Below are 14823 nucleotides of genomic sequence, written 5' to 3' on the forward strand. Positions count from 1 at the left end.
TGAAAAACCTTTGAAATTCACTGAAAAAACCATAGGTTTCAGGGATGTTATAGTTAGTTGGACATTTGACTCATATAAAACCAGAGAAATTCCTGTTATAGTTATTTGAGCTAACTATAACTCGAGCCCCTGCAATGCACTGCTGATGTCACATATTGCATCATTCATGACATGGTCAGTGACATCACTGATGACATCTCAAATGACATCATCCAAGTCAAAATCTGATGCACCTTATCAGACCCTAATATAACACTTGATACACCCACTGTAAAATACAGACTATAATATTCGAAACCATGAACACACCAATACCAGTTGCACACACATCCATTCATTCACCCATACAGTCACTCATACATACAGTCAGCCATCAATACAGCATTATCATATCCAGTCACATATCTATACAGACACTCACACACCGCCTGTCATTCATAGAGTTATTCACACACCTAGTCAGTAATGGAAATAATCACACTTTCATTTACTCACCTGTACAGTTATACACATACCACGTCACTTATTTAAACATATACTAACACATACTTACACACTAATACAATAACTAATACAAGCACACACTGATCCATACAGGCACTCTCACAATCACTCACTCTCACATATAGTCATTTATACAGTCCAACACTCATATATACTGCCTTTCACATATGGAGTTACTCACACATGTACCACCGAGGCATCCATTTACTCACCAAGACACTCATACACACACTCACCAAGCCATACAGCCCTTCACAGATACAGACTTGAACACATATACCCAGTGAATTATCCACTCACACATCTATGCACAGAGTCACACCCCCCACCCACCTACACAGACACTCAGGCGCCCATACAGGTACTGAGACAAGCAATCAATAGCTCATATAGATCCTCATTTGGTTGCTAACCAAACCATTGAACTGCTTACACACCAACTGACAACCTAAACTGTGTGAATGTCTGCATCAGTCGCTAACACATGAATTAAGCAAGACACAATTAATCACTCACTTATACAGTCAGTCACACACCTACTTAATCATCCATCCCGACTCTTATACACCCATTCATTCTTCAATACACCTTGGCATATATATATAAAACGTATATACATGTTATAGAAACACACATTCACTGGATGATGTCATCAGTGATGTCATTTGAGATGTCATCAGTGAGGTCACTGACCATGTCATGAATGATGTAATATGTGACGTCATCAGCAGTGCATTGCGGGGGCGCGAGTTATAGTTAGCTCAACTAACTATAGCAGGGGAATTTCTCTGGTTTTATGAGTCAAATGTCCAACTAACTATAACATCCCTGAAACCTATGGTTTTTTCAGTGAATTTTAAAGGTTTTTTTAAATGATAATTTCTAACTATAACGTGCCTGAAACCTATGGTTTTTACAGTGAATATATATATATATATATATATATATATATAATACACACTCTCACACACGCACACACCCCCAATATAATACTCTTACCGGTGAAATGCTTACATTTTCGTTGTATAGTCGTTTGTGGTAAAACAAAGTTTTTGTAAAGATGCATATTCGTTGTTCAGGCGTCCTTGTAAAGGCATGTTATTGTCAATGCTGTTTCCCTGACTGATGGTCAGAGCACTGAATCCTAGCAGATATTTTCAACTTTTTATCCCTGCAAGGTTGATAAAAGAGTATTCACGTGAGAGTAAGAGGGCTTAGTATCAAGTGGAAACTCTCAATGGTGTTACTCATTCACAACAGAGTTTGGTTAGCAATAAGTGTCTAATTGGTCTTTGAAGCTAATAGTCACTACTCCAATGTACTTTAAAGGTAGTGATCCTGAGGTCTAGAGTGGCTTTGTGTTAGTCATGTTCATGCATTAACTGTTTGCTTTTGGTCTAGGGCTTATCAAACATTTATACTGAGGTCCCTGTACAACACAGATCTACTGATCGATATGAATGGCATTATTACAAATTCCATTCAATATTTATTTTTTCCCTCAGAGGAAAAAGGGACACATCTCTCAATCTAATTAATCAAGGCCATCTGCAGATCAAGGACAGAGATACTCCACCAGTATATCCAGTACTTTCTGAAATGAGCGCAATCAGCTCCACACTTACAAAAAATACTGATACTCTGGAAGTTCAATTATCCCTCATTAGTGAATAGGTGCTTTACCAAAATCAATACATTCAGATTTAGGGCCACGCCAGCGCCACCGTGCCACACCACCAAAGCTGTACGGACAACGCCCGCCAGATTGGGAGATTTCTCCTGGTCTCGCGTGGTGCTTTGGCAGTCCCAGGCAGTGAGCCTTAGAAAGGCACCGCAATGGAAACTCCAAAGCAAGTTCTTGCATAGCGTGTCTGTTAAGTTCATGCCGTGCAGTAAATGGGTGTGCATGCAGACACCATGTGCCCCCTGCATGCATCCCCGTCGCCCTGAGGCACCAGGAGCCCTTTAAGCCCCCCCCCTTAGTTTCCTCACCCTCACAGTTTTCATGGCGGGTTTACAGCCATGAAAACGGTGGCGGTGAGGAAACTCGTAATATTCTTGGTGGTGCTGCAGTGGCACCGCCAGCATATTGCGGGACTCAGGCTGCTGCAAGACTGCCAGGGATCGCAGATCCCTGACGGTAGCAGTGGTCCCGTGGCACCGCCACAATGGCTACAGCGATTCATTGGACCGTTGTAGTCATAATCAGGCCCTTAGCCACATGGATCCTTCTAAACAATTCCCTGGTAGGGATGGGAGTAAAAAAAATCACAACACTAATGGAAAACACATCCAGACTAACACAACTGAATAACATAATCAACCTATCGCAGCTCCTTCCAATGAAAATATGCATAAGCTGAAAGTTAAATGTAATGGCATTTTATGCAGCAACGCCCAGACGGGTGGCACAGACTACAATGCTTTTTCCGCAAAACTGTCAATTTAGTCAAATTGGTTTAAATACACTGTCCTGTAAGCATCATCAAGAATCAAACGCACTCAACCAGGTGGAAGCTCGAGGACCGACTGACGAATCCGACTCGGCCCAACTTAGAATGCCGCCAGTAACAGATGCCTTATCAATCAATGATGAAAACTGTGTCCATATCAAGCTGTCAAGAATGAGAATAATTCGAACCTTACTTCTGCAAGCGTTGATTGAAAAAACTGAGAATGCTAAACAAAAACATATACAATGTTAAACCCAAATAGTCTAGCTTGAATATTTCGAAAAACACTTCAGCAGCACAACAAACCTATCTGATTCTCAAGAACGAATCTCGGGCACAAGATGAGGCTCCTCTGCAGCCATCAGTGGCTACTAGCGATGGACCTACTGCAGGTGGCTTGCACTTCACAACGGGACCTCTTAATTCTGTCCCTAACAAAGTTTTAAATACAGTCAAGTGGTAGCAGGGAACGTCTCAATCACCTATAACATAACATCATCCATTGTACAGCAAGTATGTAGAAATGTAGGCCAAAATCCCATACTGAAAGCAATATCCCCCTTTTGCATAATAAAATTGAACATAGCTCGATCATCCTAACAGAAATGGAGAAGTCGAGAATGTTAATAGAGGGATAAAGGGATTGTTGCAAATGGCTAGGGGCAAGAAGTTGAGATGGAAGGTGAGAGTCAACAGAACTGTGTGGATGTATTGCAAGATTCTGACATTTACTAGGTGTAGCCCATTTACTATTATGAGGGGTAAAATTCCTTTCATGAAGGATAATCAAGGATGGTTAGTGAATTCCAGGTTGTTGCATTGGTCTCCAGTTGAGGTAAAGCATAACATTTTGAAAATCACAAAGGGTAAAAGAAGCAAGTGTCAGATTAAGACCGGAGATATGGTGAGAGTGAAGATACCATTTAGTGTCAGGAAAGGTGATAGCAGGTTACCAAGCCCATAAAGGTTAAGGAACTTTTTACTAATTCAGCGAGGTTAAGTGACAGTAGAGTTTGTGAAAGCAAGAAAGAAGAGGAGATGGAAAAGTTAACAAAGATGAGCATAACTGGTTTGATGAGTTGTGGAAGACTTATGGTGGAGTAGAGTGCGGTGGTGAACAAACAAATGGTTACCATTGTGAGGATGTCCATTGGGATGGTGAGATGAGTGAGAATGCACTGCACGATGAAGATGTTGGTGGTAGTGTTGCGGGAGGTGAAGCTCAGTTGAATAGCAGGACTGGAGGAGAAACTAGACGACCTGCATACTTACAAGATTAGATCACCTGAATGTATTAGAAGTTTTATTTTTGCTTATTTTCCTATGTTTACCACAGATTTTAAATGCTATCATAGTTTTATTGTACTTTTGTTTTTGTGTAAGAAGGAAGATGTGTTGTGTTTATTTTCAATACTTCAGCTGTTGTATGGAATGTCAATAGCATAGTGCAGAATGTTTTTCACGTAAAAAAGACAGTAAATACAGTGAGCACAGACAAATTCTGTTGGATGCCAGTTGCTTCCTGGATATCGTGGAGTTGGACGTGTTGGCCCTTCCTTTTTTGGAAATACTTGAATAAAGACATACTTACCTGCTGAAGTTCCTAATCTGGATTACTCAAGTACGAAATAGACGGAAAAAGGGGCACAAAAACAAACACCCTTTTTCTGAAATAAAGTTAACTGAATGCACAAAAGAAATAGAATTTCTTGAGGTGTGAATGCTCTGAAATAATTTCCCAGTTCGGTATTTCTGCTCATGTCTCCATTGCAGCAATTGTGGAAACTCCTACAGTTCTGTGAGCCAGGAGCACATTGGTACCAGTTAAAGCGTAATAAAAGGAACTTTTATAAAACGTTACTAAGGAGACGATTAAGAGTGCTTTTATTGCAATGTGTAGCACTGTGCCATTGGCTTAGCGGGTTTCATGGTGACAGCAGACACTTGTGGACTTTTTCGTATAGTTTTTTTATTAGCATCTTGTGGTAATCTTTTGGTATTCTGGGTTTCTTCACATACTTTCCCGTTTTGTGCTCCTTGTGTTTAGGTCTCGCCTACGCAGCGCTCATGCGTTGCATAGGAGAGACCTTTAGTCATCAGCACAGCTTTGCTGCCAAAAAAGTGCACGCGTTCCATTGCCTTCAATGTCAACGCGTGCACGTGTGGCGATTCACTTGCGGGAGCGAGCGGCTGGTGCCATATGTTATCAATTATCGTGGCGCCAGCCACTCGCTCCCGCAAATGAATCGGGCAGGCCCCCTCCTCTCTCCCCCCTGCTGCGTGCGAGCATGTGCTTATTTTAGTGTCTTGCAGTAAAAAAAAGTAATAAAAATGACCATCCCACCAGCTTGCTGTGAACAGATCAATTGCTTTGCCTATGCTTGTTGTGTGTGCTATTAGGGGCACCACATATGCCAAGCAGACAAAAAGCAAGAGGCACTGATAGAAATCGGTCACAGAGAATTTTCTTCAAAGCATTAAATGGCCCAGAAAATTGAAGTCCAACAAATAGACTCAACAGAAACCACTTGTAACTGGTCACCTGGAAGGCTGATACATGGCTCCAGAGCTGCCCCTGCTCTTCCATGACGTTTATCAGCGGCTGAGCCCTCGAAGGTGTACACTGCTCCTTTTCGGTGCTCTTTGTTTCCTTGCCAATGCAGCCACTGATGTGTGGTGCTCTCTGTTGCAAGTGTATATTAAAGACAAGACTCCTCTCTCTTTCTTAGCTCAGTTTCTATATCACGCTGGCTCGTGAATGGCTTCTTGTTCGCTTCCATAATCGCACCTCCCAGTCCCTACGGTGAAACCTTCCTTTGTTTCTCGTCGAGAGATGCAGTCTTGTATCAGGCAGTCCAAAATGATGGTGTCTGGTTTGTCTGGGCCCCTTTCATCTCATGCAACTAACAGGCCGAGTTCAAAGGTAATACAGGGACATGTTTAACTGATCACTTCAGTAGTGCATGACGCACTGCATTTTCAAAGGTTGTGGTGGATTATAACAAACAACTCGAGATATTTCTACGGGCAAATATTTGCTTAGTTTTTCCTTCCTATTTAAATATGCATGTGATATGTTTTGCTCTCTATTATTGCTACATTTCTCGTTTTACGCAACGTGTTCTATGTTTAAAAAACATATTGGACCTTATTCACAAAGGTATTTCCAGTCGCTAGTTCTAAGGACGAAATGTCTTATTTAAGCCTGTCAGAACTTCGAAAGTTGTCTGCTTAGCAGGTTTAAATGCATTCATTGCTGTACATTTCTCTGCCACAAGTACAGAGAAACCTGCAGCAGTAGATCTCATGCAGAGGGTGGAAAAGGCGCACTGCCAGTAGGGGTTTGTCTTGCAAGTTTGTGAACGCCATAAAACATATAGGATCAGACCTGCCAACTCAAACAATTTTTACCATGTGAGATGGTGATCTTTGAACTCATCGCTGCCCTTCCTGTCGTGGTGCAGTATCTGAAATCCACTTGGATGGGCCAAGGAAATGACATGGAGCTTACATTGCGCCATAGCATGAAGATACCCTCCTATTTTCTCCCAAAAATATAAACAAAAGATTGAGACGCTACTGCCTATGTGCGAGAGAGGTTGCAAAACCACAACTCCAAGTTATCACCACACTATGTGCAACAGTTTCTAGCTCACCCGGTGCACACTATGTGATGCCGGCTCTTCCCTGGGTGACTGTGTGAAGAATGCCGATACCATGTGATGGTGGCACGGTAGCACCCTGGCAGGTCTCATGTTTGTGGGCATACACACATAAAAATCCAACCTTTTTCCAACAAGAAAATGTCAGAAGGTTGTTCCAGCCAACAGCTTTGAGTAACTCCTTTTAAGGGGAATACATCATCCCCACATTTGCTTTTGAGTCCAGTGGAAGGGCTTTCTCCACAGTAGGAAAAACAAGCATTTGTTTGAGTTAGAGCTATTAGCATTGTAAATGGCAATGTCTTTTACCTATGTGTTATGGAGTGTATGTATGTGGTGTTTAGTGGAAATATGTGGGTTGGACTGGATTAGTTCTTTGTGTAATTGTGTGGCGTGGAGTGGATTTGTGTAGCTGAATTATGTGGCACGGCGTGCTGTGGAATTATGTAGATAGTAATTATGTGGTATTGAGTGTACTGGAATTATGTGGAGTGGGATTGTGTGTTATGTACCAGTAACTTCACTGCTGGTAACCTTAACATAGGTCAGAGGTCTTCAAACTTTTTGATGCCGAGACCCCCTCCTCAAACATTTTTAGGTGTAAGGACCCCCTCCTGACAAAATATTCTAGAACCTGTTACTCTCCATCAATAACCATAAACACCCTTAATTCCTGGGGCAAATCATTTTTACGGTGGGGAAATATTATTAAACAGTGTATTCTGTAAAAATGTTTAGGTTTTTCACTGGCAGGTAGCTACGTATAAAATAACTGGTAGTTTAAGTGAAAAATACATTTAAAAAGGTGTTACTCAGTGGGAAATGCACAATAGTACATTATGACACCTTTATTGGTTTAATGCACTTCAGAGGTCTATGTGTAACCAGGGACCCACATAATTAATTCTTTAATGGTGCAGTGGAGAATAGTGATGTGTGCATTTTCTGTGCTAGAAGGTTACAGCTTGTTACAGAAAGCACTGTGAATATGCAAGTCATTATTTAAAACTTGCATTTTAGTAATACCCAGATTGTACATATTTTTTACAAAACTGCCCCTTCAACACCTCCTGGGGTAGTAAGCGTTATACAAATTCAATTACAATTGAAAGCACACACTTCACAGCTCAATTGTTCTCTTTGCACTACCACTCAAAAAGAATGCATCTGTGTCAACACAAAGCTTTGAATGATTCGATCAATTAAAACCAATACCTGCCTTCAAGCACCCTTTATTTACCTTTGCACCTAGCACACGTTTGTATTTCTTTCAGTCAACCTGCTGCACCCTGCGAGTTAACTATCTGCTTGCTTCCGTTTCACAGCACATGACACTCCTTGAATGACACTCCAGCTGAAGCATATTAACTATTAGAATTAACCGTCCCAGGTGGGTTGTCTTTTTTCCAGAAAGTAGGGGAACGTCTATTTAAATATATTTGCGAGTGCTTTCACTGCGGAAACCATCTTCATACATGAAAGGTCGTGCGATTGCACTGTATAAATATAACATTTGACAGAATTATGCCTCAATGAGAGCAAAGAATAAAAAATTAAAAGTTAATAGAAATAAATCTTACAAATAATCTTCAAACATGTATTTGAAATATAAATATTCTACAAATGCCTTTCCAGTACAGGTTTTTTATGCGCCAGAATAAAACAATCGAAAATCGAAAGTATTTGTGTAAACTATGTAAAAAAAAAAAAGGAAAAATTACAAATTTCGAAATAGCAGAAAGAAGGTAAGGAAAGTTCGAAGTTGGGTGGTTCTGGCCTCTGATTTTCATCCCATGTTCCCCTCCCTGAGAACGGCCTGCTCCAGCCCCCATCGCACCTTCCTTTGTAGACGCAGTGCATGAACAGGCCCAGCACGAGGTCAATTAAGCTAGTACTGGCCTCCTGCAGAGCCTGACTGCCTCCTAATGGTCGTTGTCGCCAAGACCCATCCTCCTTCATCAGCTGGTGAGAAGTGTTCACAATCAGATTGCTCTTTAGAGAAGCTCCCAATGCAAGGCTCTCTCTGGCACAGGGCTTGGCTGGGGAATGCGCGCCCCCCTTCCTGTGACTCCACGGCCCCCCTGGGGGTCGCCCCCCCACAGATTGAAGACCTCTGCCATAGGTAAACAACATGAATTATAAAAACTATTACACTGCTACCAAACTGCAGTGGGTGAAGAAGTGGGTGAGTAACCACCGTCAGACGAGATCAAATATATGGGGCAAGGGTAGGTGGAAAGGGACTGTTAACTGAGTTAATGTATCTGATCGATGGCAGATGGGTTGACCTCACATTCCTGAGGATTACTTGGTATTGGTGGAAGCAGTGCTTGCTCCAGACCAACATGAAAGAAGCCTATGCCCTAGAGATCCTGTTATGGACACATCCACAATTGAGTAAGTTGGAATCCATTTTCGGAAAGGCTGGTTGGGAGGATGCTGCAGTTATCACTGAGTGACTTGCACGATAGCAACAAGCATTGGCATAGTCAATAGGTCTCGCTTTTGGGACCTTATAAGTATTTAGTTTTGCAGCACAATATCCGTGGTGCAACAACATCCCTGTTGCATGGCTAAACCTTGTACCTTATAAGTGTTTAGCCATGCAACAGTTGATGTTGTTTCACCAAGGATATTGTGCTGACGTTATCCAGCACAATCTCCTTGTTGCAACAACCTCAAGTGTTGCATGGCTAAACACTTATAAGGTCCCAAAGGCGAGACCTATTGGCTATGCCAATGCTTGGTTTTTTTAACCAGGTTCTCCGTTTGTTGCAGTGTTACGGTTTCAATTTACTTTTATCTTTATTTATTGTTTGTGAACTTCACAGCTGTATTAAATCTGAAGTATGTGTGCCAGCTTTACATCCAGCCTCCCATGTCTGACTTACCCTTCTTTCATTTTGCTTATTTCACAATGAAACATTTATTGCCCAGCTCATGGTAGCCTCGTTCATGAGCAAGAGCCTAAACTGACTTGTCGGCTTAATCTGCCCATATTACACTTTCTTGTATGGGCATTGCGCATGCCTTTAAATGTAGGAGTGTTTTATATGTAAGAGATGGGGCGATAAGGACATGTGTGTTCAGAACATTTTGTCCTTTTTTTTTTTTTTAAGTGTTTTGCATGTGTGCAATTGTGTATAATAAATAGGCCAGACATGTTGACTTTACCAATGCTTGTTTATAATTAAAGCAGTCTTCAGTCAGACTTAAACATGATGCCCTTTTCAAGGGCTTTCGAATGAAAGATGCCCTTTAACATAAAAAAAAGGCTGTTAAACGTTTCGATTGCATTAGACATGCTACTCACATGACCATAAAGGATTTTAGGCTGGAGAAGCATAATGTTTATTTAGAAAAAATGTAAACAAAACTGTTGACTGGCTTGTTCTGAGCGGGAACTGAATTCTTATTGCAACTTTTAATCTGTGCTTTCATTTCTTTTTGCAGGTGAACTCTGCCTATGAAAATTACCTTAAACCTCTCTTACAAAGTACTCTATCAAAGCTATGACGTTGCCAATTTTGATTTCGGAGAAATCTGTACTTGGAGTGCAAAAAGAGCACATATCACTATGGTGGTGACAGAAAAGCAACACTTAATACCAACAGTTCAATATAATAAATAAGTATGTATATGAATACTGAAATAATGAATTACCAACTGAATCAAGTGTAAATGCTACTTTAATCTGTAAACTAAGCAATTTAGGTTTGGAATATCACAAATAGTCTGCTATGAAAATAAAATATAGAGCGGGAGAGAGAGAGTGTGTCTGTCTGTCTGTCTATGGATGATACAACAGCTTGATTCACTTGTTCCAAACCGTCCAGTACCATGGCATATAAATATTTATGCTTTGAAACGATTCTCATTGCTACTTCAAGATTTCAATTTGTAGATAATAAAGATTAATTTTTTCACTAATGACGTATGGTGATTAATGATTGTGTTGGAAAGATGGTATTAAACCTAGGATACGTACAATTCTAATTAAAATATATCTTCACTGTGTTTCTGCAATCTACATTTCAAAGCCAGTCCTTTAAAATAAGATGCAACAGATGGGTAATTACTACATCTTTTAAGTCATATTGGAAGAAACACTGTTGTCCAGATACACAAATGTTTAGCTTCGGGTTAGCGTTACTTTGGTAACGCTAACCCAAAGCTACACCTTGTGGGGGATTAACAAACCAACACTAAATGGTATTAGCGTTGGTTTGTATAGAAAGGTAACAGAAAGCAACACAAAACGCTACTTTGTGTGAAAGTGCAGTTATATGGGCATTCCCATTCAACCATCTATGCTTTTTGACGCTAAACACTATCTACTAACATTAGTAGACTGGGTACAGTGTCCAAAATTAACGCCAATGTAAAGCAGGCGTTAAAAGGAGAAATGTTTTCATTTCTCCTTTATTTTTCACATTTACATGCGTTCTGCACAGTGCAGCAAACATACAAAGTAGGAAAATCTTTGAAGTATGTCTAGGCATAGTATTTTGTCTAGGAAGGGTACCCCTCCTGTCCAAACTCTATGCTAGAGTCAGGCACACACCCTAACATTATGGCGTAAAGGTGTGTGCCTGGCGCTTGGCAGCTGACATCAGCGCTGGCACTAGGGAGAGGGGAGGAGAGTGCCATATCTGTATGAATATGATGCCCTCCCCCTGTCATGCAGCACAGCCTGGTTGGAGGCTGCGCTGCGGTCCGTGAGAGTTTCCAAAATCTGAGCCTGTGTGTTACCAAATTCTCTAGTTTGCAGATCAAGTATGAATTACATTTTTTTTATTATTTAAATGTCAATTTGACAGGAGTAAATGGAACACTTTCTCTCATTAAACAAAGCTCCAGAAAATCAATTACAGTATCAGTAGTGGACTGACTGATGCATTGAAATGATGCCCATTTTAAAGTCGTCAATTAAAACTAAAGAAACGTTTTCATTCTGCCCTAACCCTTATAGTCCATGTGAATTTAAAGCAATTTTCTCACAGGGTCTTTTGGGAAATTCCGATTGTACATTAATTATTTTAATTGCCACACATGTTTGTAAAAGTAAAAATGTGAGTGTCCAGGTAAGGCCATCAAAAGTCTTCTTGTATTCTTCTCTTGGTAAGGCATTCCCCTAGATGTCTTGAATGGGACAGAGAGAGTATACACTTGTCAATGGCTTTGGGAGGAATAATACATCAATCCTTTAGCACAACATTAAACGTCAAAAGAAGCGCAATCCTTCACCTTCCGATATACATGCACCTCAGTCAATAGCTTTTTTTCATGTGACCACCCTTCCACTGAAAACGTGATGGCTTATACTAAAGCTTCCTCCCGTTTTTCATTTGAAATGTTAAAATCACACAACTCCACAGAATCATTAACAGAAGCTATCGCACACTCTTCTTTAAGGTTGGATGTTTGCCCCTTGCCTAACTCCTAATGTAATCGAAACAAGCAGTCCAGGAACCACGTTGCAAGAACCGGGAATATAATTAACGTTGAAATTATACTCCTAGAATTTCAATAGTATTCTAATGAGACGTGTGGAAACTTTCTAAGCCCCATACTATTGAGCTGAAAATCAATGGTTTATGATCCGTCTTAAAAGTGAAGTTCTTACCCTACAAGTATGTCTTAAAGTGCTCAATGACCCACAAATAAGTAAAAACCTTCTTGATTAACGGTGGAATACCTTCTTTCAGAATCATTAAGTGGCGCAAAAGCTGCAGGTTTTTTTTGCAGTCACCTATACTGTGAAACAATACTGCTCCCCATCCTCCAATGGCATCCACATATACCTTATTGTAACCCATTTGACTAATGGTGAAAAGGGAGAATCACTGACTAGGGATTTATTTAATTATTATTATTATTATCCTTCAAATAGAATTTGTTGTTCTTTCTCCCAAATACATTAGTTCTTCTTTTGAAGAAGAGCTGTGGTAGTCGGTTCAGCTTTATCTACAGACCTGAAATAAAATACACAAACCTAGATAGGATCTTAGTAGATCGTTTTCTGCGGGAGCTCTCATAGAATCAATGGACTTGATATGATTTTTTGGGTCAAATACCTTCCTCAGTAATGGAATGTCCCAAGTACTCTACTTATTCTGTTTTTGAGTTTCATAACTCTTTCTTGAAGAATTTCAATCACTTGAGTTAACTTAAAATTACGTGGCACAACAGTTTTTGCAAAAGGTAAGGATGTCATTTTCGAAGGCAACAACTTACAAGCTTCCAAAAAGAGCATGCACTAGTTTCAGCAACATAGATATTGCTGATGCAACTGTAGCTGAGAACGCCATTCGAGGTTATAAATGTGGTTAGATATCTGCATCTCCATCTAAGTGAATTTTGAGCTGGAGATGAAAATGACCAATATTTGTTTGGTAAGTAATCTCAAACATGCTCACTTGTCTTAACAAGCCTGCTATTTTGCACACTAAAACTACAAGCGACACCACTCGGATGAATCCACTGGCTACCCCCGCATCTTGTAATTCATTAAGTAATGCTGATAGGTCTTTGCCAGCACTTCGGGGTAAGTTCCTTAATTTGTGTTTTGTTGGAGCTGCATTCCCCTTCAGTGTTATATTGTGTGATAATCCTTGAACCCTGCCTAATTTTGTAGTGAAAACATTTTTACACTGCATTATGATGTGTTCAATAACTTTTTCAACTGTCTTGCAATATATCGGTAAATCTGAGAAAGGTTTGGACACCATTTAGAGGTTTCCCGATGCCACCAACCTCAAACATCTTGCCAGTTTCTTGCACCATAAATCTTTCTAAGAATAGTGCTTGAAAGAAAAGTGATGAATGCCACATAATACCCTACAATTTAAATTTAAGATGTGCCAGATCCATTGGCCTTTATATCATTGTTCTGGTGGATTCTTTCTTTCCATATATAAAACAATTCACAAAGCAGCAGGGACAAACACAGTACAGCAGGTTGTGAGGCGGTAAATCAGATGCTACTGATGGAAGAAAGACTCCTGGTGTCCGGGCAACCAACACGGACATCAGGGGAACACATAGCTCGCAGGAAAGCTGTACATCCACCACCAGCTGGAATTTTCGAAGCCTTAAATAAAGACCCCTTTTCAAAGACCTCTGTAGCTCAAGGTGCACGCTCTGACCATCCTGCTTAGTTTTTGAGACAAACAGTTGAGGATTTAAAGATTTACCAGAAGCTGATCTCAATTACTGACAAATCCTCATTTCATCCTCTCCAATGAGGATAGGCACGAATTGGCACATTAGTCGAAAAAGGACTTTTGCTTGGACAAGTAGCCTTTATTGTTACAGGGCATTGTGCATTTCTTCTATAGTTTGATGAGCATCTATGCGCCATCCTCTTTCTAAATCTCCATTGCTTGCTTCCCAGAGTATCGTTTACTGCCTACATTATTAATGATTGCATGGACTTTGATGTATTGTGAACAAAACTGTTGTAACAATCAAAAGCGGCCAGCTTTCCTAGGATCTGGCTTTTTTGGAAAAAACACTCCCTGAAGAAGTTCGCTTGAATGAAACTAGTCGGCTGGATTGGCTCCTTTGGGATGGAAATAAAAAAGGATAGATCTATAACATCAAGACGCTTCATCCCTGTGTTTTTTAAACACATTGGACTGAATAACTGTATTTCTTTAATAGAGTTCTCCCCGATAGGGTTTTTTAAATTTGGATTCTTTCTTAAAATGACTCTGAAACAACGTTAAAAGATGATCCAGAGTCACCCAACACAGCAGTTTTAACACCATTGTCAAAATCCCTTTAAGAGGGCCACAGGATAGGCCAGGGTTACTGGTCCCCAACATGGTTGTTAGGATCCAGCCTACTATGAACTATGGTGTAACTGGGCCCTTACGCACTTGACTCTTAGTAGTAGTACAGGTTCAGTTATCTAAGGCTTTCGAGGGGAAGTAATGGCATAGTGTCAGTGTAGGCATAAACACACAAATCAGCACGCCATCCAGCAACCTCAATAATCAGATCCAGCCCAAAACTCAATCAGGATTTATAAAGGGCTGCAAATCACCCATGAGGGTCTCAAGGTGCTGGAGTTGCTAGCTGCTTCGCTGTGCTCAATTCACTGTCTTTCTTAAATTCCTGGCGCAATGAAGCAGTCCTAAGGTGCAGGGGAAGGTCGTTCCATGCTTTGGCCACCAGGTGAGAGCAGAAGTGTCCTCCAT

The 14823-nt window shown here is 40.6% G+C and overlaps 1 protein-coding gene across 1 annotated transcript in view; it reads left to right on the forward strand.

Annotated features, from left to right (window-relative positions):
• Nucleotides 1-10549, forward strand: part of ACOX2 (acyl-CoA oxidase 2) — a 243585-nt gene extending 233036 nt beyond the window's left edge. Inside the window, exon 14 of the mRNA XM_085624741.1 lies at nucleotides 10073-10549. Coding sequence (XP_085480867.1) covers nucleotides 10073-10135 — 63 coding nt within the window. The 3' untranslated portion in view covers nucleotides 10136-10549. The remainder of the gene's footprint in view (nucleotides 1-10072) is intronic.
• Nucleotides 10550-14823: the final 4274 nt, after the last annotated feature.

The sequence above is a fragment of the Triturus cristatus genome, chromosome 9 (genome assembly GCF_964204655.1).
Source record: "Triturus cristatus chromosome 9, aTriCri1.1, whole genome shotgun sequence".
In the NCBI taxonomy this organism is placed as follows: domain Eukaryota; kingdom Metazoa; phylum Chordata; class Amphibia; order Caudata; family Salamandridae; genus Triturus; species Triturus cristatus.